This window comes from Moschus berezovskii, chromosome 13 (genome assembly GCF_049115385.1).
Source record: "Moschus berezovskii isolate FMDL1 chromosome 13, NW_MosBer_1.0, whole genome shotgun sequence".
Taxonomy (NCBI): Eukaryota; Metazoa; Chordata; class Mammalia; order Artiodactyla; family Moschidae; genus Moschus; species Moschus berezovskii.
The window spans coordinates 52,040,623-52,063,924 of NC_142472.1; the positions used below are offsets into that span (position 1 = coordinate 52,040,623).

At 43.7% G+C, this 23,302-nt stretch overlaps 1 protein-coding gene across 2 annotated transcripts in view; it reads right to left on the reverse strand.

Annotated features, from left to right (window-relative positions):
• SACS (sacsin molecular chaperone) overlaps positions 1-20,871 on the reverse strand; it is a 90,147-nt gene extending 69,276 nt beyond the window's left edge. For both annotated transcript variants that reach the window (XM_088842687.1, XM_055426384.2), the window contains exons 1-2: positions 20,769-20,871; positions 4,858-5,363 (exon numbers count right to left, since the gene is read on the reverse strand). In XM_088842687.1, the coding sequence (XP_088698813.1) occupies positions 4,858-4,877 (20 nt within the window). In that variant the 5' untranslated portion in view covers positions 4,878-5,363; positions 20,769-20,871. The remainder of the gene's footprint in view (positions 1-4,857; positions 5,364-20,768) is intronic.
• Positions 20,872-23,302: the final 2,431 nt, after the last annotated feature.

Here is a 23,302-nt window from a genome sequence, read left to right on the forward strand (position 1 = left end):
AATAAATGCCCCACACACGTTAGCTAAAGGAATGACTTTGTGATGAGCAGGACCCTATAGGGTCTTCGCAGAACAGACCTCCCTTGCTGTCTCAGCTGGTCCTCCACCTGCCTTTGTCTGTAGAAAAATTGCAGGCTCCTATGTTTTCCCTGAGTCCCAAAGAGTCAATTTAACCAGAGAAGTGAGAAAATGCAGGAAGAAAGGAAACAGTCAAGCAAAACAAAATAATAGTTTAGTCGTTGAACAAAGTCAAAGATCTTTAGTTCCACCTCAAGGGCTGTAGAGGATATTCTGAACTGTGTCCTCTGAGCTGTTTTGCAACTATTGAATGAAACCCCACCAGGTGAGAGAAGTTAACTGCACGCTGTCCACAAGCACTTAGCCCCCAGACGAGTTGCAACCAGGTTGACGATGCCGACCCCGATTACCTCACCATCAACAAAATCAGAAGAAAGGTCCACAAGCTGACCACACACCCCACGTCCCCTTCCCTCACCCTGTCTTTATGAACCTGTCCCTGAAAGCTTTCAGGGAGTTCAGACTTAAGCACCAGCTGCCTGTACTCCTCGCCTGCAGTGAACGCTGCCCTCAGCCTCGGGGTCAGCACACTCACTTTACTGCGTGAGGGTGAGAGGATTCATTTGGTTCAGTAACAGTTAGTGTGGAGGGTCCTAACGGAAAGGCTGCACTGTGGCCCTCTGGGAAGGTGGACACTGGACACCAGATGGACCCTGGAGGAAGAGAGGCCAGTCCAGCCGTTCAGGGCTTGTACCTGACCAGTGTTCTCTCTCTCTCCTTGACAAAACTCCAGAAGTTCCTCTGAGCTCTCTATTCAACGAGTCTCATTCTCGGGCTCTGTCTTTGAATGGCCTGGCCCAGTTTTAGCAAGAATCCCGCTGTCAGTGTAGGGAGACCTCCTCCCCCTTGAGGTCTGAGTAACTTTTATGTCTGACCAAAGTCCTCCCCATCCACCCTTGACACCTGAGCACCCTAGCCTGCTGTCAGCAAGTCAGTTCAGCCAGGGTCCCTGCCCTTGATGTCTCATTAATTTGCCATCCACAGACTCCCCTCTCTCTGCTCATTGTCTGTAAATACCCAGCTCTCTATGCTGTATTCTGAGTTAAGCCAGATCTCTTCCACAATTGCAATAGGTATCAAGTCTTAAATAAAGACTTCCTTACCATTTTAATAAGCATCAGCATAATTTTTTCTTTAAAATCCTGTGAGTTGGAACAAGTCACATAACTTCAGTTTTCTCATCTCATCAATCAACTAAGATAAGATCTTTTAGACATTGTCCAGCCTTCAGTTCAGTTCAGTTCAGTCGCTCAGTCGTGTCCAACTCTTTGTGACCCCATGAATCACAGCATGCCAGGTTTCCCTGTCCATCATCAACTCCCGGAGTTCACTCAAACTCACCTCCATCGAGTCGGTGATGCCATCCAGCCATCTCATTCTCTGTCGTCCCCTTCTCCTCCCGCCCCCAATCCCTCCCAGCATCAGAGTCTTTTCCAGTGAGTCAACTCTTCGCATGAGGTGGCCAAAGTATTGGAGTTTCAGCTTTAGCATCAGTCCTTCCAATGAACACCCAGGACTGACCTCCTTTAGGATGGACTGGTTAGATCTCCTTGCAGTCCAAGGGACTCTCAAGAGTCTTCTCCAACACCATAGTTCAAAAGCGATCACCTTTCTTCACAGTCCAACTCTCACATCCATACATGACCATTGGAAAAACCATAGCCTTGACTAGACGGACCTTGGTTGGCAAAGTAATGTCTCTGCTTTTTAATATGCTATCTAGGTTGGTCATAACTTTCCTTCCAAGGAGTAAGCGTCTTTTAATTTCATGGCTGCAATCAGCATCTGCAGTGATTTTGGAGCCCCAAAAAATAAAGTGTGACACTGTTTCCCCATCTATTTCCCATGAAGTGATGGGACCAGATGGCATGATACTAGTTTTCTCTATGTTGAGCTTCAAGCCAACATTTTCACTCTCCTCTTTCACTTTCACCAAGAGGCTTTTTAGTTCCTCTTCACTTTCTGCCATAAGGGTGGTGTCATCTGCATATCTGAGGTTATTGATATTTCTCCCAGCAGTCTTGATTCCAGCTTGTGCCTCTTCCAGCCTAGCGTTCCTCATGATGTACTCTGCATAGAAGTTAAATAAGCAAGGTGACAATATACAGCCTTGATGTAATCTGTTTCCTACTTGGAACCAGTCTGTTGTTCCATGTCCAGTTCTAACTGTTGCTTCCTGACCTGCATACAGGTTTCTCAAGATGCAGGTCAGGTTGTCTTGTATTCCCATCTCTTTCAGAATTTTCCACAGTTTATTGTGATCCACACAGTCAAAGGCTTTGGCATAGTCAATGAAGCAGAAATAGATGTTTTTCTGGAACTCTCTTGTTTTTTCCATGATTCAGCGGATGTTGGTAATTTGATCTCTGGTTCCTCTGCCTTTTCTAAAACCAGCTTGAACATCTGGAAGTTCACGGTTCACATATTGCTGAAGCCTGGCCTGGAGAATTTACTCAACCCCAAATTGACCAAGCACTTTAGCACCCTGTACCTAGAACTTTTTCTTCAGCACCCTAGGGGACAGGTTCCCCAAATCTGGTCCACCTCTCTATATCCTGGAATCTACTCTTTGCACGGTAACACAATGACACTCCAGATGTCCCCTAGACACAGTGGAAGGGAACCAGTCCCAAAGCACCCTTCAACAAGGGAGACCAGGGACTTCCCTGATGGTCCCGTGGCTAAGACTCCACACTCGGGGGACCCAGGTTCCATCCCTGGTCAGGGAACTAGAGCCCACATGCAACTTAGAGTTCACATGCCCCAACTACAGAGTTCGCATGCTGCAACTAAACATCTCTTATGCTGCAACTAAGATGCATTGCAGCTAAATAAATTAATTAATTAAAAAAAAAGAGTGATACCAACTCAATTTTTAGGTTAATATTCAGATGGTATAGTCAATAATATGCCTGCTTTTATCTCAGCATAACATTTTAAACTGCTTATCACGTAGACAATCTTCTATTCCTGAATACTCACATAAACCCAGTGGGCTGGGAAGGCTCTGCGTGTTAACACAGGGGGTGAGAGCAAGCCCTGCAGCCTACACACGCCCCCTGAGCACTCAGTTACAATGCGCAAGATCAAGCCCACCTCAGATCCTTTTTAGCTTTAAAAATTATCATCTTGCCCCCTGAACAAAAAGACCAGGCAATCAAGTTTTACACAGTAAGGGTCTTAACGAGACAAGTTTTAAATAGCTTAATAAAAATGTGTTTATAAAATAATCTTAAGATGCTTTGATGATGAACATATACTCTGTGTATCTATAAATGCTGCTGTATGCAGTCACTGACAGTTTAGCTTTAAAGAAATTATAAGTTGTGAGGAAATTCTCAAGTGCCCAAAGCCTACAGGATGTAAATCTCTGCAAAGATATGCTCAAAGTTAATTTATACTTTGTTCTAGCTAAAAATAGACTTGAGCACCTGGTGACTGCAAAGATGATCCAATCTGTTGGGTTTTTTTCACTGTCTCTTAGATGCTTCAAGTCAGTCTTAATTGTTGAAAATATATACTTAGTGTCAGCATCAAAGTGTCTGTGACATCACTGCTGTTTAAAATAAATTTACACATGAAATTATTTCTAACAAATCTGCTAACTGATAAGCCGAATGAAAATGAGTTAACATTTAATTGGAAAAAAACTCTACTTTCAAAACAAGAGGAAAGCACTATATGGAAGCAGTTTAGAAGATAAAAAAAAAAGAAAGAAAAAAATCCACAGAAAATACTGTGATATCATTTGTATGATGCTATATGAGGGTTCCTCTATCAAACTTAAATTAGTGTCAGAAATAGTGAGAAAATTCATCTCAGATGACTTCTTATAATATTAGAAATAAACAAAAGTTCCAATTTGTCAAAACTCAAGCCCATTCAGTAGTCACTGTACCTGTGTTATTCTCACATTTGAATAACAATCAGTCACAAGTTAATCTTGATTTGTTAAGGAGTAAATTCAATTGAAAAAGTTACTCTTGAAATTCCTCTAATGAAGAAAGGTTTTCAAAAGGTAAATGAGAAAAACAAATATTGGGTTTTCCCAATGTTTCAAATTGGAAAGTCATTAAAAAGTCCTTTTATTCGTTGATGTCATTGGAATACAAGATGTGAGGACTTACCTGGTCTCTATGGCCCTAACTTTTCAATTATTGAACACACTATTTGAATACAGCCATCAAAAATCAATGAAAGAGTCTTTTGTTATAAGAAAAAAGGAACACAGAGAAATTTAAGGGGTAATTCTACATATTACTGATACTATATGTTTTTGCTTATACCCTCAAGCTTATAAAATAAGTTCCTATAAAATAGCAACTAAATTTGTGGAAAGGAGCAAATGTTATCTTTTATCTTCATAGTTTATAAAGGAAAATCAGAGAGTCCTCTCTTTTCTCTCAGCTTATCTGACACAATTCCAAGTACTTGACAGTTGTTATTTAATATTTTCCAAATAATCACAGGCCAGTGAAAGGCACCAATACATACATTTTATGAGGGAGAAAATAGGACACATCGAGTCAACTGTCCACTGTAAGAGCCACACCAGGAAACAGAACCCAGAATCGTCTGGGAAATGGAAGGAGTGGCCGTCAACCTGCGGTACAGTTATCACCCGCACAATCCCCATTAGAACCAATGTGTCTGGGGTTGATTCACTTTTACCTCGAGAGCTTCGCTCTGTTTTTGCCACCGAATGTTTCCTATGTGAAAACCCAGCAAGCCTTGAATCTCAGTGCAAAGTGCCATAATTTAAAACATTCACTCATTTACCTATTATCCTGGGTCTCCATTATCACTTGTCTTGGAATATCTGTCTGGGAAAACCATGAAAATATTTTTCCTCCTTCCAAGTCGTTCCCGTAAGCGTGGACTCCAGCCCAGCTTGCCTGGCCAGCGGAAGGGCTGCTTTCCCCTCAGCGTCCATTCATCATCTGATGTGGGAAAGCATCGCTGTGCTGGGTGTTTGCGCTCCTTACAGCAGGGTTCTCCCGTCGCAGTGTCACCTCCCTGGGCTACACCTGCTGATCAGCAGCCCACGGGCCTTCTTCAGGTAAAACTGATCAGCTAATGGGTTCTGGCTTTTCCCCAAAGCAAAGAGGAGCTATTTTCATCCGAGAACCTTCCTTATTTCTTTCTGCAGGAGGTGTGGAAGATGTTGTGGACGTTCTTGGGCCCCGTGCTCCCCGCCTTCATCTCAGCAGACGTACGATACTCCCTGGCAAGTGCTCTTCTTCTTGCTCTGGTGACACCCGTATCTTGGCATCACTTCTGGGATCCTGAAAGAAAAACCAAGGAAGGGTAAAAAAGGAGTAGGGGAAAGTCCTCCCAGTAAAGGCACAGATGAGGCAGCTCCTCGTGGCTGACAGCCACAGTGCTGAGCTCTAGGGACTTTCTAATTATAAGCTGCTGGTTGTGTCAGAGCCCTGCCTAGGAGCATGGCACCTGGTCTCTGCTCACCACCAGCAGACACACGTCATAACCACACACGGCCGTCGCTATAAATAAAAACACATCCACTTAACTTAGTTCCATGTTCTCAGTCCCTACGCATTTCTCCTCATCCCTCCAGTTCCCTGGCTTCTTCCAAGTGGAATATGTGCTTCGCACATTGTACCTTTTCTCAGGAACAGTACCCCAAGACCCAAGCCTGTGACTTTATACATTATAACTCACATCTGAAAATGAAACATCTATGTCTAATAAAAAAAACAGTATCTTAAGAGCAATATGCTTAAGAACCATGGGTGCCTGCAACAGTCTAACATGTTAAGAAATAAACTAGAAGGAAAAAATGACAAATTTTGACAATCAGGCTAAACAAGAGGGATGCATGAGACTGAATTTTCTACCCACTCCTGCAAGTATCATGGTTACAAATCCTTTATAATGTCCAAGGCATGACAAGTCTTAAACATGATGGCATTTCTTTGGGGGAGACAGCTGTGTGAAAGCAGGAACCTTTCACACATCTGTGAAACACCAACCTAAGAAATACCAACTCTGCCAGTGGTGAGGGGAGACCAGGTGCCATGCTCCTAGGCAGGGCTCCAGTGCAACCAACAGTTTATAATTAGAAAGCCCCTGGAGCTCAGAACCATGGAGCTTAGGAACACCAAGCTAAGTGGTGGTGTTTCAGACGCTCGACTAGGAAGTGAGGGGCAGAAAACGAGAAAACCAGCTGCTAAGTTATTCTGTTTTTGCTACCCAGCAATGTTGCCTTGTAGACAAAAGTAATGCAGAGATCATAATCTAAGCTATATTCAGATCACTCTAGATTCTTGGATTCATGAAAACCCAGGGAAGAAACAAGACTCACTGCAAATTCTTCCCCAAACACTTCCCTAGTGACTTGGTATCATAAAAATATCCCTGGGTGCCATGAGTGAGTGAGATTAATGGAAACAAACCCATCCAAAATCTTATTCCTCTTTTATATGAAATTGTATATCAAATGGGCTTCCCTTGTGGCCCAGCTGGTAAAGAATCTGCCTGCAATGCAGAAGACCTATGTTCAATCCCTGGGTTGGGAAGATTCCCTGGAGAAGGGAAAGGCTACCCACTCCAGTATTCTGGCCTAGAGAATTCCATGGACTGTATATATAGTCCATGGGGTTGCAAAGAGCCGGACACGACTGAGCGACTTTCACTATATATCAAATATTTTGTCTGCCACCGGTCAAGAAAGAGAATAATTCTAGACTTTAGGTTAAAATTTAAGAATTAAAACTAAACTAGGGAATTATAGTCACAAGACAGTGGAAGCCTTTTGTATGATAGTGGATTTTAAAAATTGAACTCTTCAGTTTGAAGTGTTCAGATTCAGAGCAGTTGTGTATAATAAAGCAGAAGAACAGGATTGGTTTCTTTACCTGTAAAACGAGAGAACTGGAATGTGTTGATATCAACACTATCAAAGTTATCAACACTTCTAAAATTCTATCATTCTAGATACATATACATTCTTTGAACTCATCAACAGTTGTGAGAAATGGAATTAATCCAAATATATCTTTTAAATACAAAAAAATTGTCAATGAAAATGTCCTTTTAAAGATAACTGTAAAATATGAGTGTATTGTTGAAGAGACGCAGGCTTTATATGAATGTTTATGGTAAAATAAGAGCCTCTGAGGGAAACCTGGAATGGCTTATGCTTGGAGCAAGACCTTCTTCAAGACTTCGCCTGCAGCCCATGAGGCGTGTCCAAGCAGGAGGTCCTGCCTCTCTGAGAATGTTAGCTGGAAACAGGAGAATTGCTGTGAGTGGACCACTGTGTATCCATGCTCAGCAACTCCACTGCTTCTGTTGCTAGTTCCAGCTTGTCAATACCTCTGAGAATATGTGTTCTATCATCTGGGGCGTCCCTGGTGGCTCAGATGGTAAAGAATCCACCTGCAGTGTGGGAGACCTGGGTTCGATCCCTGGGTTGGGAAGACACCCTCCCGCCCACCCCCCTCCCCGTAGAAGGGAAAGGCTACCCACTCCAGTATTCTGGCTTGGAGAATTCCATGGACTGTATAGTCCATGGGGTTGCAAAGAGTCAGACACAACTGAGAGACTATCATTTTCATTTTCTGTCATCTGGGATGTTAACTAACCTGGCACGTTTGATAAACTTGCTAAACAGCAAAAAGCCTCATGGCAAATTATAACTTTCCCCCAGATGGACAATGGATCATCAGTACAAAAAAATAAATAAATCTTTGGGTCGTTTTTCCTAAATAACTCTGAGCTATAATGAATGCACATCACACATACTTTTTGCCATCATTTCTAGCAGGATACAGCAACTTGCCCCAGCATATTATTATGGTCAGGATACCGTCTTTCTCCTGACCCCTACTGAGCTGCTGTCTGAACAGTTTTGTCGAAGGCAGAAGTGCATTGAAGATGTGTCCCCGTGCATCCATGTTGGGACCCAAGGACCACCACGTCCTAACCACTCACGACCACTCGCTAGCAACCCCATCTTCAGTTTTAGCATCACTTCTGTTATGAACATCTGACCCACAATTTGGAATTCCAGAAACTATTTCCCTTTTTTGGACACTGAGCCATTTGCGCATGTGAGTGTCCCCAGGACTTGTCTCACTCGCTGATTATTCAAAACTCACCCTCTGTGACTGAACAACTATACTTGCAGTGACCATGCAAGTGGGTAAGAGAAGGCACTGAACTGCCTGGGACATCAGTTTCCCAAATGATAGTCACAAATTAGAGTCATTTCATAATGTTTCTCATATTTGAGATGCACCATACCATTCTGAGGATCTTTGACCTACTATGTATCACCTCTTTGATTATTTACTTAATGTTTTTCTTTCTTAAAATAACTCTCTACTTAAATAAAAAAGGAAACTTTCCACCCACAATATAAATGGAAACCCAGTACCACTTTCCACAAATAGAGGGTAGCTCTAAAAATAAACAAAAGGAACACAAAAGGAATCTTATTAAATTCTGGTTGAAAGCAAGTGCCCACGAAAAACACTGAGGGAGGCTTTGACTTGCTCCTTCTTCATTATAGAGGGGGTTTTGTAGATTTATGGGACATTTACTGCCTTCAATAATTTCATTCAGGAAAATGAATGACTGAAAGTTAAGTATCCATTTCAAGACCTTAGAAAAAAGATGATGGGGATAAATCCAAAGAAAATAAGACTAAGAGTAGAATTAACAAAATAGAAAACAAAGATACAATGGAAAAGTGAGTTATTTTAAAAGTCTAATAAAATTGGCCAATTTGCAGCAAGACTGATCAACATAAAAGAAGTAATATACATAATATATACATATATATAGGGATGAAAATGGGCTGCATCAGGAATTTAAAAGATAACAGAATATTACTTTTTAAACTTCATTTATTTATTTGTTTTTGGTCATGCCATGTGGCTTGCAAGATCTTACATCTCCTACCAGGAATTGGCTACATTCTGTGCTTCCCAGATGGCACTAGTGGTAAAGAAACTGCCTGTCAATGCAGGAGATGTAAGAGACATGGGTTCGATCCCTGGGTCAGGAAGATCCCCTGGAGTAGGAAATGGCAAGCCACTCCAGTATTCTTGACTGGAAAATCCCATAGACGAGAGGAGCCTGTCAGGCAACAGTCCATGGGGTCCTACAGTCCATGGGGTCACAAAGAGTCTGACACGACTGAAGTGACTTAGCATGTCACCAGGAATTGAACTCAGACCCTCGGCAGTGAAAGTGCAGAGTCCTAACCACTGGACCACCAGGGAATCCCCTAAAAATAACTCTAAGGTAATGAATTTTCAAACTTTGAAAATAGACAAATTATTGGAAAAATATAAAGTACCAGACAAATTCAAGAAACAAGTCAATCCAAAATAGTTTCATTCACTGATATTCAAAATCTCCCCAAAGGAAAAACATTAGATGGTTTTACTGAAAAGATGTACCAAATATTTAATAAGCAAGGTAACTCTAAAACAACAAAGTCTACCAGAAAACATAAAAACAGACAATATGCCCAAATAATGTCATCTGTCTGATAATATTCCCAAATCCAGTTATCTAAACCAGACTGGCACAGTATGGAAAAGGAAAATTACTGGCCAATGTCATTCATGAACACAGATGCAAAAATTCTAAATACATATTAGCAAGCTGAATGCAGCATATATAGTATAATAATACAAGATAATAGTCTATGACCTAATTGATTGGGCTAATCAGAGAATCAAATTCCATACCCATTAAAGACCTTCTGTCAAATAGGAAAGAAAACAAAAAACATTTAGTAAAGAGGAAGTAGACGGGAACTTCTTAATGAGCAAACCTCCCACTGGGTTATCTCTGTGTCTAGTAAACATTTCACTGGACAGGGACGGGAGATGGGGGGAATCATCACCTTTCACAGGTGGGACATTCAAAAAGTATTTCAGACAAGTCAACAGAATTAATGATAGAGTTGACTCAGATTACTGATAGAAGTTCAACTGTATTTCTACCTATCAGCAAAAGTTTTTTTAAGGTATTTTTAGAGACAGCCATTTATAATATCAAGAAAAAAAAAGTTACCTTGGAATAATTATAACAAAAAACTTGTATAAAAATTTTAGGTAGAAAAATCTATAAACTTGAACAAAAGACACCCTTTTAAAACGGTGATATGTATATGATGCAGGGCAGGAAGGCTCGATATCACTGAAATGCCCCCTCTCCTCCAATTGGTCTTTTAATTCAGAGACATTCCAATCAAAATCCCAACAACCTTTCAAAATAAAATTTGAAATTCTAAAAGTTCCATGGGAAAACAAGGGGATAAGAATAAAGACAGTCTTTCTAAATAGCAAACTGTAATGTAAAACTATAATACCCGAGTTGGTATGGTATTCAAACAGAAACAATCAAAGGGTATAAAGCTCAGAAACAGATCCTTGCATTAATGGAAACTTGATACGTGACAGAGGTGTTGGTAGAGTACAGTGGGGAAAGCTGGACTGTTCAAGAAATGTTACTGGGACAAGTGCTTATCCACCTGGAAATAGAAATGTATTTGAACCTCACAGTGCATACAAGTATCAATTCCAGGTATTAAGGACATAAGTGAGACAATCAAACCGTAAAGTTTCTAGAAAGAAATATAACCCAATATCCTCATGGCCTCAGGGTAGAAATGACCTCCTTAAACAGCAGATAGCACGAACCACAGAAGAAAAAGATGACTACAAAAAAAAAAAAAAAAAGAAAAAGATGACTACATTCAAACCACATTAAAAAGATGAACATCTCAAGCTATATACATCAGGAGAACATACTTGCCACACAGATAATCAACAGAGAACTCTTGAAAATAAAAAAGAAACTACCTCAAAGGAAAGTGGGCAAAAGAGTCTAATTTATACATACTCTTTTTCATGCATCAGTTCAGTTCAGTTCAGTCGCTCAGTCGGGTCCGACTCTTTGTGACCCCATGAAACACAGCACGCCAGGCCTCCCTGTCCATCACCAAATTAAATGTCTACTATATTGTGTCTCCAGCATGGGATAATGTTGAAAATACATTTATAACATGATAGAGTTGTACATAATGACATCTTTGTTTGAAGTAGTATCTTTAACATCTTTCATCTATTATCATAATAGCTGTTCATTAAGAATGAGGTACAGATGGACTAATAGACTCAACATAACAAGGTTTTTAAAAAGAGGAAGGAAGAGGAAAGAAAGGGGAGGGGAGGCAAGGAGAGAAGAGATTTGCAGAAAGGGTCACCCTTGTATTGTAACCTCATTTTTGCTGCCTTTGTGAGGAGCATCTATTCCTTCCCTAAACACCACTCATGCCCTCTCTTCTTATCAAGGTATGCACCCAAGGCCTTGTGAAACCACCCTGAGAACTTTCTCCATAAGCATTCAAAGTATCCCTCAGGGTTCCCAAGACCCCCTCAGTACCAATAGATCCTTCTTCATTCATATGAAATTCTGCACATGGTATTTAAATACTATTTATTTAATAGTATTAAATAGGGGAGAAAAATTTGGTACCTCCAATTGTATCTCTTTGGCATGAGAATGAATTTGGACTGATAAGCCACAATGGACCTGGAGGTTATCATACTAAGTGAAGTAAGTCAGAAAGGAAAAGACAAATACCGTATGACATCACTTATATGTGGAATCTAAAATGTCACACAAGTGAACTTATTTACGAAACAGACTGATAGACATAGAGAACAGACCTGTGGCTGTTAACAGAAAGGGCAGTCAGGGAGGGATGGACTGGGAGTTTTGGGGTTAGTAGATGCAAACTAGAACTTCCCTCATAACTCAGTCGGTAAAGAATCTGCAATGCCGGACACCTGGGTTTGATTTCTGGGTCGGGAAGATCCTCCAGAGAAGGAAATGGCAACCCACTCCAGTATTCTTACCTGGAGAATCCCATGGACAGAGGAGCATGGTAGGCATTCATGGGATCACAACAGTTGGACACGACTTAGCAACTAAATCACCACAGATGCAAACTGTTATATAAGGATGGATAAACTACACGGTCCTACTGTGCAGCACAGGGAACTATATTGAATATCCTGTGATAAACCATAATGGAAAAAGAAGATGAAAAATAATATATATACATATTTATGTATGTATAATTGAATCACTTTATCACCTAAGGACTGATTTCCCTTAGGATTGACTAGTTGGATCTCCTTGCAGTCCAAGGGCCTCTCAAGAGTCTTCTCCAACACCACGGTTCAAAAGCATCAGTTCTTTGGTGCTCAGCCTTATCTATGGTCCTTCTCTCACATCCATACATGACTACTGGAAAATTTAGGCTGATGCTTTGTAAGGCCGCAAAGACTCAGGAAGAAGCTTTGACCGTCTCACTAACCATCTAAAGGAACTCAGAGCGTCTATTCCAGGATGGACCGTCACCGTACAGAACTGTGGTATGAACTAGCCACATGGACAGGGAGGACCCTGCAGTCTGGCTGCTGCAGTTCGCCTGTGTCCCGTTGGCGCTGCCTGGTCCAGCAAACAGCTGTTACCAAATGCTTGCTTTCTTATCTTCGGGTCAATTGCTTTCCTCCCCTTTGCAGTCCCAAACCACTACTGCCATTACCCTGTCTTTAGCTGAAGATGGTACTGAGGTTGAGGGCTCTGGCCGTTTCAGTGAATTATTCAGGTCCTGGGTCTCTCCACGTGCCTGTGTTTGTCACTCAGCCGTGTCTGACTCTTTGCGACCCCGTGGACTGTAGCCTGCCAGGCTCCTCTGTCCATGGGATTTTCTAGTCAAGACTACCGGAATGGGCTGCCATTTCGTTCTTCAGGGGATCCTTCCAACCCAGGGATTGAACCTGGGTCTCCTGCATTGCAGGCAGATTCTTTACCATCTGAGCCAGACTCCTTAATAAAATTTTGTTTGATTTTCTCACCTTAATCCTCAGACAAAGCAGCAGAACTTAGAAGGTAGACAAAACTTTCTTCCTTATAGTTTCCTCATTTTACAGGTTAAGACACCAAAGCTAAAAGAGGTTAGAGGCTGTGCCTACAGCCTATGGGCGAGGAGAAGTGGACAAGATGACAGATGTCCTCAGGACCTGTCGATGTCAGTTTACTGAGATGTTAGCTCTGCAGGTGGGGTGCAAGACAGCAAGTGTGTCACACCTTCAAGAGCACCTGAGGACACCAGGGAGTGACCCGGCCCCAGCAGACCTCTCCGCCCCAGGTAGGGGATTTCAACAATAAACCAGGCTACTTTCACAGAATAACACTGAAAAACAGAGCACATCAACGTTTACAAAGCCTTTGTGACATATTATTTTACTTATTCTCATGATTACTTTGTGCTAATCCAAGATCAAAATATACAGACAAAAGAAGTATTAAAATGTCTTAATTCTCAGCACACATGCTATGATTCACACACACACTCACACCTTTATTCAGTGCAACAAATATCCATTTCTTGGTGTGCAGTGGCCAGTCTGTATATGCAGATAAATGAACACATCTCTCCCTATAATTAACTGTATCTGTGTGCGTGTGTATGTGTGTGTTAGTCGTTCAGTCATGTCCGACTCTTTGTAACCCCATGGACTGTAACCCACCAGGCCTCTCTGTCCGTGGGATTCTCCAGGCAAGAATACTAGAGTGGACTGCCATTCCCTTCTCCAAATTAAGTGTATATTTATTGCTATTTCATCCTTATTGTTTTAAACTACAGAAATGTTTTGTTCCTTGCTGACTACCACTATATAGGATTTTTATACTCTATGTTTAATGTTTCTATTGTATATAAATCTCCATCTGATAATGAATCCATTTTTGAGTGCTTCAGTATACCACACGTTTACTCCTATAAATCCTTTACAATGACAAAACATGGAAGATAAAAGCTACTAGCCTTTCTTATGGCATCTAATATGATTGAACAGCAGTCTAATGCAAGTTTAAACATAAGAAATATAAACATTCAAACTATCCATACTAATAAATCTGACAGTTCCTCAATAAGAAAAATCAAATTAATCATGATATGTTAAATCTAGGGGTTTTTTTTTTACTGCTTTCACGATAATTTTGTGTTTATTTCATTAACATGGTCAAGAATATTAGAATATCCTAAATTTTGAATACAGTGGAAATGTTACTGATAGTAAAACTGTAATGTAGTGTGGTAAGAGTACCTTGCAGAGGTGCAGCGTTTTTAATTTGTTAGAGTGATTTCATAGATACCGTCTTGTTTCAGTCTCATAAAAGCCTAGTGATTTGGTAGCAAATTACTAATTCCATTTACAGTTAAGGAAATTGGTGTCCAGGAAAGTCAAGCACTATCTCAAGGACTTAAACTAAGGCTTTTACTCCATCTCTTACCTTAGTCTTGCTATTGTCTGCCTGACACAATATAGACACTGAACTATCATGTCCTTCTCTGCCCATATGTTTCCCCAAAGGAGAAGTTGGCTGCCCCTCTCATATCACTGAAGGTGGAGGCCACGGCCTGGGAATCTTATAATCTCTCGTGCCCGCCTTCCTCACGGTGGCCCAGGACAGCTTGCCCCATCCACACAGAGTCATCACAAAGACCGGCCTGAACGACATCTACAAGTACCTAATGAACTGCAGGCCAGTCCCGCACATACGAGACGCCAGTCTTTGCTCACGGAATATTCTCTAACACACGAAGGGACATGACAAGTTCATGGTCTCTGCCCACTGACCCTTGTCCTTCTCTCACGCATCAGGAGCCAAACAGTTGGTGGCCTACAATGGCGATTAAGGAACCAGCCTGGCGGTCAGCCCTGGCCAGCTGTGGAATCCACGCATTTGGCCTCATGGCCCGAAGCCACTGCCCGCGGCTAATACAAACACAGTGTGTCCATCCAGCAAAAATGCCCTGCTTTGGAAGCCAGGCTCTCCCATAGCAGGTGGGGTTGGCACCATATATGATCTCATTCAAGGAGCAGGAAAGAAACATGCCACCTCCACTTACCAGGGCGAATATTTCTTTGAGTTGCTCTACTTGAAACAGAAACAGGTCGGACGCCCAGGGTTTAAATCATGACCACGTGACCGAAGGCCGTGTCTGAGGAAGCGGGGACTCGAGGGGGCCCCTCCCCCTTCACTGTTCTCAACAACCCTGAGCTCTACCTGTTTCAACCACACAAGTCTCCATAGAAACCGTCTTTTCACCCCTTTATAGCAAAGACTCAAGCCAGAAGAGACTTCAGCGACCTCTTGCGAATAGAACACACATTCCTCTAAAGATGGGAATTAAAAATCAGCAATACTTCTCATCATGTTCGATCAGACACATTCACGTACAGCTAAATCCTCTGTGATGTGCTGCAAAATTCACCGTTGAAAGTCCCTAACATTACAGAAACAAGGAGCCAGACAGACAGACTCCTGACCCACAGGAGCCTTCACTGGAATTACCCTTGGAATAACAGTATTGCTCTCCTTGCTGTCAGAGCAAAACATGAGTCAGCACAGACTTGAAAAAGGCATCTGTGCAAAACAGAGAAGTCAGATGAATTCACCTTGTAAACCAAGAGCCCAAAATGTAAGACAAAGGAAGAATTGCAGCCGTTATTAATGACAGAACTGCCTGGGCACAGTCTACTGTAGAGAAAGTCATGGATACTACAGCCATTATGTGACCCCAGATAAACATCCCTGAAATGAAAGATTTACATAATGTTTTACAGAGCCCAGATTAAAGTCAAAGTTAACGGATATTTATTATGTAGGGTGTTTGATGGTGTGTCCTGTGTGCCTGCTCAGTCATGTCCAACTCGTTGTGACCCCATGGACTGCAGGTTCCTCTGTCCATGGGGATTCTCCAGGCAAGAGTACTGGAGTGGGTTGCCATTTCCTTCTCCATGGGATCTTCCCAACCCAGGGATTGAACCCGTGTCTTGAGTCTGCTGCACTGCAGGTAGATCCTTTACCACTGGCACCACCTGGGAAGCCCTCATGTGTGTACGTGTATGTGTGTACAATTAAAGATTTCCAGTAGAATGTACTGCAGAAAAAATATCGTATATCAAATCTAATAAGAAAAATGTATAAATTATCCCCTCAAGTGTCCCAAGTGTTCTCTTCTGTGTTATACAAACCTTCCTCATCTTTGCAAGGAGGTCCTCCAGAATGTCTTATTCACCTTTGCCTCCCCTGGTCAGATACAAGGCCGTGGATACAGAAGGTATTCAATACAGAATGAATCATTTCATCACTCTGGCCATTTCCAGGTAACAAGAGACATCTATACTTTCGCAGCATGTCTTGGATCGAGTGGATCTAGTGTCAGCATTTGGTCCATCAGAGGGCAGAGTTAATCATTGGAGACAAGGATTTGGAGGGGCTACTACTGGAATAAGCTCCCTGGAGTCTCAGACTGACCTTTAAAAGCTCAATTATCTTCCAAGTTTATACAAAATTAATATGCCATATGGGTGAATTGTATAGTATGTGAATGATATCTCAATAAAACTTTCACTTTTTTTAGATTTTTTTTTTTAACGTGGACTGTTTTTAAGTCTTTATTGACTTCATTACAATATGGCTTCTGTTTTATGTTTTAGTTTTTTGGCCTCGAGGATCTTAGCTCCCAGGCCAGAGATGGAACCCATACCAGCTGCACTGGAAGGTGAAGTCTTAACCCACTGGACCACCAGGGAAGTCCCTCAGTAAAGCTTTCAAAAATCATATATGAAAGATAGATTATATGATTGAAATAGATCTCATTTGATATTATCTAATATTATTATCTGACTTTTTGAAGGGAAAAGTAATATGCACTCATTCACTGGAAAACCCAAGTTTCTCTAGAAGCCTGGGGGGACTTTGCCAACCTGACATCTGACAGTGGTGGGATGGGGGAGGGGGTGCGGCCATTGAGCATTTAAGGAGGAGGAAATTGAGTCCATTTAAGGAGGAAAATGAGTCCATTTAAGGAGGAAAATTGTCCCCGAGTCCATTTAAGGAGGAGAAAACTGAGCCTCTGCGAGATGAAGCATCAGAACTAGTCTCCCGTGCAGTCAGTTTTAAACCATGTTATCTGACTCCAAATAAATATATTTAAAATCTTGGGTATTTCTTTCAGTCATTAGCGGGGCCTCTGAGGAACATGAGGTGACTGGGACACACTCTTCAGGATCAGAATCTTCTTAGGATAATCATGGGGTTTAAACATTTCATAGACAAAGCTTTAGTCAATAAACCCAAGGAGATGCTTGGCATATTATACAAAATTGACAAAGACTGGATGTAATTTATATTGTAAGTTTAAAAACCTAAGAAGTTAGTATCTTTATGCCCAATGAAATGAAATGAAATGTTAGTCACTCAGTTGTGTCCAACTCTTTTTGACCCCATGGACTGTAGCCTACCAGGCTCCTGTGTCCATGGGATTCTCCAGGCAAGAATACTGGAGTGGGTTGCCATTTCTTTCTCCAATGAAGTAACCATTATTTATCAAGTAAGGTTCTGCTTATATAAGGGTGCCAGATTTAGCAAGTAAAAATATGCCTAGTTAAATTTGAATTTCAAACAAATAATTTTTTTAGATTATGTTTATCTTATACAATAGTTTCTGTAATTCATCTGGTAACCCTATTAGGACTTTTTTAATGGTTAAATGCATCATTGCATTAAAAACAAGGAGAAAGACTGAACCTCTATTCATACGGTAACTACACAAATTCCAGATGCAGCAAAAATCCAAACTTCTCTCTAGGACTTAGTACTTTAATGAAATAAGAAGTTCTATGAAGTTTAAATGATTACCCATAAAAATATTCAAGCAGCTTTGACTTTTCTTTTAAATGTCATTTCAGAACGTGTGAAAAGGCTATGTGAACAGCAGAGCCCATATTTTCTGACTAGATGACAGACTGGTGGTCTCAGCCAGAGCAGAATACTGAAATCAGATGTTTGTCTGGATGGAACATTGCTGTAAGTGAACCACCAATGTCCCCGACAAGACAGAGAAGCCCTGTGGCATCCTGGGCTTCACATGGCCATGACCTCTGGGTGCCCTGATGCAGGGCCCCATGGTGCAGGGGTCAGTATTTGGGAAGGGGGGCTGATCTCAATGCTCACTGACATCCAGTGAGAAAAGCGAAACTGGAGACTGTCCCATCAACCCCCTCTTTCTACAAATCAGGAATGGTTGGGCCTCTACTCTGTCTTAATTTTACATTTAATAATCTGCAAAATGGGCTGCCTGCTTCATAAGGCTGCTGTGAGAATGAAGAGAGGCAGCAAGCATGAAATCGTGGTATTTGATGGAATAATTGTTATAAACTATGTCAGGCCTTGAAGGAAATGTAAAGACAGTCTACACCATACATCTCACCTCAGAGCTGAGGTTAAATGACTCTCCAATTAGCACAGAGAGAAGCCAAGGCTGAGGCAGGGCCTTGCCCGATTCCCAGCCCATGGCCCTTCCCACTTCCTCGTGTCTCCTGAGGTGCGGGCACAACGGCCCATCCTGACTGCAGTCTGACACAAGGCGCTCAGTGTGGAGTTTCAGGGAGGCAAAGGTGGTGAGGAGAAAGAAAGGCACATAAAATAGAAACTAAAGCAGTCCCAGCACTGGCAGTAGGAAAAGCAGGTTACCACCCTGGTTGTCCATCATCAGAACCACCTTAGGAACTGGTCTCATTTCCAGTTTGGCGCCCTTTACATCATTCACTTAGCGGTCCTCAGTTGGACTCACGGCAGGACTGTCGATGTCCTCAATTCTGCCATCACTCAGGACTTAAAGGGACCTAGGGAAAGGGATGGGCCCTTCCTCCTCCAGCAGAACACTCCTGTGCCGACATGGAAATGTCTGCATCACTTCTACAAGAGATCCTTCTCTCTGTCTCTCTGTTATGTCAAACTCTCCGCAACCCCATGGACTGTAGCCCGCCAGGTGCCTCTATCCGTGCGATTCTCCAGGCACGAATACTGGAATGGGTTGCCATGCCCTCCTCTAGGGGATCTTCCCAACCCAGGGATCAAACCCAGGTTACCTGCATTGGCAGGTGGATTCTTTTACCACTGAGCCACCTGGGAAGCCCTAAGGGATCCTTATCAAGTAGTGAGTATGTTTTATGTACTCAGAGCTGATTAAGAAGCACTTGGTCAAACGATCATTTCAAAATCCATTCCTTCAGGGACATGGTAGAGAACCCTCTTTAGCCTGCTTCCCCATGGATGGGTGGACAGGTAGCTGGATGAATTGAATGGGAAAATGACAAAACATCTCCTGAGTAGCTGCATCTGTGCTAAGGATGGTGCTGGGTGCCTTCAGACGAACTGGCTCATCTCAGTCCTAGAAAATTGTGTGAACAACTGCCATCACCTCTAGCATAGGAAGGAACTGAGGCTCGCAGAAGCCGAGGGGGTTTTCGGGGTCTGCAGAACTGAGATCTGAACCCAAGTCTTCTGAGAGCAAACCCAGCATAGAGCAACACGAGATGCGCTGATGTAAGCCAACCTGGTCTTAAAGTAAGGCTGTCATGAGGCTTCTCTTCCTATCATGTGAAGAACAGAAAACACTGTTTTGATCATGGAAAAGATCTCGAAAACCAAACAAGGAGCCAGGGAGATATGAGAATATGGTTGGTTTGAAAGAGAAACTGAAGGAGCCTTGACCTCGACAGAAAAGGAGCGGTTTGGCCAGGCAAAAAGCCAGAAAAGTAAAGAAAGGATGAAGGGACGGCCACAGGAGGACAGAGGACAAGGAACTGGGTGTCATTTGTCCGTGATGTGAAAGAAGACTTTGCGGCAAGATTAGGGAAAGACAGCCAGTTAGTCCTGAGTAAAACCAGTGGGATGTGGTGCCCATGCGCTAACCTAATGCATGCCTGGTTATCGATGTATACAGCTTTAAGAAACAACATGAGAGATCTGCCTTCCAAGTGACAAATAAAATGAGGTTGAGGATCTATCACTCCCATCCGGACTGGAGAAGTCAGAGCTCCCTGGGTTATAACTCCAGGGAGCACATGGGGTTGACCTGCATTCCGCCCTTTATCCAAACAGGCTCTCCTCGCACAGGGAAGACAAAGTCACACAAAATTAAAGCCCAAACACAGGCATGTCAGAAACAAACCCAGCCCTCTTCACCGAGGTATCAACCTTGCTTTAAGAAACAGAAAAGGAGTGAGAGATTTTTCATTGTTGTTAAAACTTGGATACTCTTTCTAAGAATTTAAGGATCACTGATTAAAATATATAACGTGGTCCACTCATAGCAGGGTGTTCCAATATTGCTATGTAAGATAACTGGGTGATATGTGTGGACTCATTTCAGGGCGTGCAGTTTAAAGGACAATTGCTCTACATCAGGCTGGAAGGCACTTGGGTGATCCCGCTTTACAATTCAACAGGACACTCCCGGGCCCACACTCCACGTTACAGCAAAGGATCCTTTGTGAGAAGACCCACAAGCCGGGCTGGAAATGAAAATGACAAAGCCGGGCTATCTGAGCATCTCGGCGGGGGCGGGTCGCCTCGCCCACCGCCGCAGGCCGCGGCCCAGGGAGTGGAGAAAGGGCCCCTTCCTCACCGCGGCCAGGGGCGCTCAAGAAGCGCCCCAGCCCTCTCCAAAGGCGGCTCCCCCATCGGCCGCAGGGCCCGGGCGCCTCCCCCCGCCCCGCGGGGCCCGCACTCCCGGGGCCCCCTCCGGGCCCCCAGCCGGGGCCTCACACGCTCACCGGGGCTGCCAGCGCCGCGTCCGCCCTTTGTTGTCCTTGTGTCCCGTCAGCGGGCCCGGCGCGACTGGCCCCGCAGCCGCGCTGGTCCAGGCCCCGAGCCGGTGCCGCAGTCAGCAGCCCGCCCTCCCCACCCGCACGCATGCTTTTTTTTTAAAGAGATAGAACCATCCCCAACCTCGGGTGTCGATAATGCTGCACCAGGCGGCCTGCTGGCTCGGGCTGGTGACACAGACCACAGACAGCCCGCTGTCCCTTCCCTTCTGACTGCAGAGATTCATTCGGAGGGAGGCACGGCTGCAGGAGGTCATCTCTGCTGGACCCGGGGAGACCTAGGGCCGCAGTCGCCTTAGACAAGTCGTTGGCGGGTGGCATTTTCTCACGGAAAACAGAGAGTCCCTGTCTATGTCCAGTCTGGAAATCCTGTAATTTACTAGAATCACCTGGAAAAATACTAGCGGCATACTTGCTGCTGAAACGCAATAAATAAACCGTGTGTGCCTTGCAGGGTCTAGCTCACAAGGTGCTTTCTGTATTTTATTTGGATTTGAGTAGGAGGTCCCAAAGGTTAAAAAAAAGAAAGCATTCACTCAAAATACTTTGTAAACTGTGAAATGCTCTCCAGCTGTCAGAGGCACTACGTTTTCATTGTTACTGTCAGTTGAGTAATAAAAATACTGGAACAATAGATCAGATAAGATCTATCTCCCTTCTTCCTACAAGAGGGGCATGTGAAATCCCAGGAAAGTCTGTGTTCTTAGATAGCCCTCCCCTCCACGCCTTGGATGGGTGCACTATACTCCTCCGTCCAGGTTCATCCAGGTTCCATGTGGAAAGCCCACGTTCTCAGTGGGATCTGCATTGGATGATTATCTGGGCGCAGATGGAGCGTTCAAGCTCCGGGCTGCTTTACCCTAAAGGAAAATTGCTAACTCAGCTCAGCAAAGTCTAGAACTCTCCCCGGGGGAAGACCAAGCAGGTCCCCGGTGTCAAAATTAGCCCAGAGCAAAGCCACTTACCTCTCTGCAAAGCAGCCATGTGCAAGCTGCCCTCAGGACACCAAACTGCCCGCAGGGAGTCCTTGGCAACCTTTGCCTCATGGAATCGGATGTGTCCATAGTGTCCTAGGACTTGGTAGGGAGTGTTCGTCCTAGCATAATCACCAGGTAAGGACAGAGGACTGGCTCCTATTAGGGGAAAGCATGTCTGGGGAACCCTTTTCCCCGATTCTCACGGTGGTGCCATGTGGGCCACCAGTCACCTGTGGAGGTAAGCCTGACCCCTCAGTTCTTTTTTTTTTCTTAATTGGAGGATAATTGCTTTACAATATTGTGTTGGTTTCTGCCATAAAACAACATGAATCAGCCCTAGGCATACAAATGTCCCCTCCCTCTGAAAAGTCCCTCTCGCCTCCCACCAGGTTCCATCCCTCTAGGTTGTCACAGAGCTCCCTGGGTCATACAGCGAACTTCCACAGGCTCTCATTTTGTACATGTGAGTACGTTTTGTGTGCATGCTTCCATGCCACTCTCTCCATTCGTCCCACACTTTCCTTCCCCCACTGTCCACAAGTTTGGTCTCTATGTCTGCGTCTCCACTGCTGCCCTGCAAATGGGTTCATCAGTACCATCTTTCTAGATTCCATACACATGCATTAACATACAATATTCACTCTGTATAACAGGCTCTAGGTTCACTCACCTCATTAGAACTGACTCAAATGCCTTCCTTTTATTGGCTGAGTAATGTTCCTTCAGTACCAACAGCATCATTTCAATGGTCACAAGATGAATGAAGCCACATGGACCATAGGTAGGTGCTGGGAAAATCTTCAATTGCTTGTTCACCTAAGGTGATCATTTGCCCATAACTTTGAACTGTTAGATAAGCTCTAAGTGTTTGTTTGTAACTCCCCACCCCCCCACCCCCGCCAAGGAAAAGGGGTCCCTAAGAAGATGGATTTCTTTTGCACCAGGTAGGAGGGTGGGGACCCAAGTAGCAAAAGCTCAGAGGTGAGCCCAGTTGTACTGACCTAGCTAGAGAGTCCCCAGGAGCCAGGGTGAAAGGAGAGGGAGAGCTGAGTGGTTGAGGGGAGCCGAGAGAGAGCTGGAGGAGGCCAGGCACAGGGAGTGGAGCTGAATGTTTCTACGAGGATGGAGGCTTTGGGGAGAGACTTAGAGAGTGAATTTCCAGGAAGTCATGCTGTGTGCAGCTCCTGCAGTGTCATTCTGTCCTGCCTCCCCGAAGCAAGAGTAACCTTTGGTGAGACTGTCCCATCTCTCCTTACCCTCTACAGCAGGTTTGGGATCCCTCAGAACCTGCCACAGTACTGAGTCAGCGCCAGGAGCAAAAAGACATTGGGGTGTCAGAGATGTTTCTGCTGGGGATATGGAGTCTGTCCCCAGGGGCTGGAGACCCCCGGGCAAGGACTGCCCTGTGCTGTGGCCTCCTCCCAGGGACCCCTGCCCCTAAGTGAGTCCCTCCTGCCCTCTGACCTCTGTCTCTCCTTCTCTGTTGGTGTGGCCACCACCAGGAAT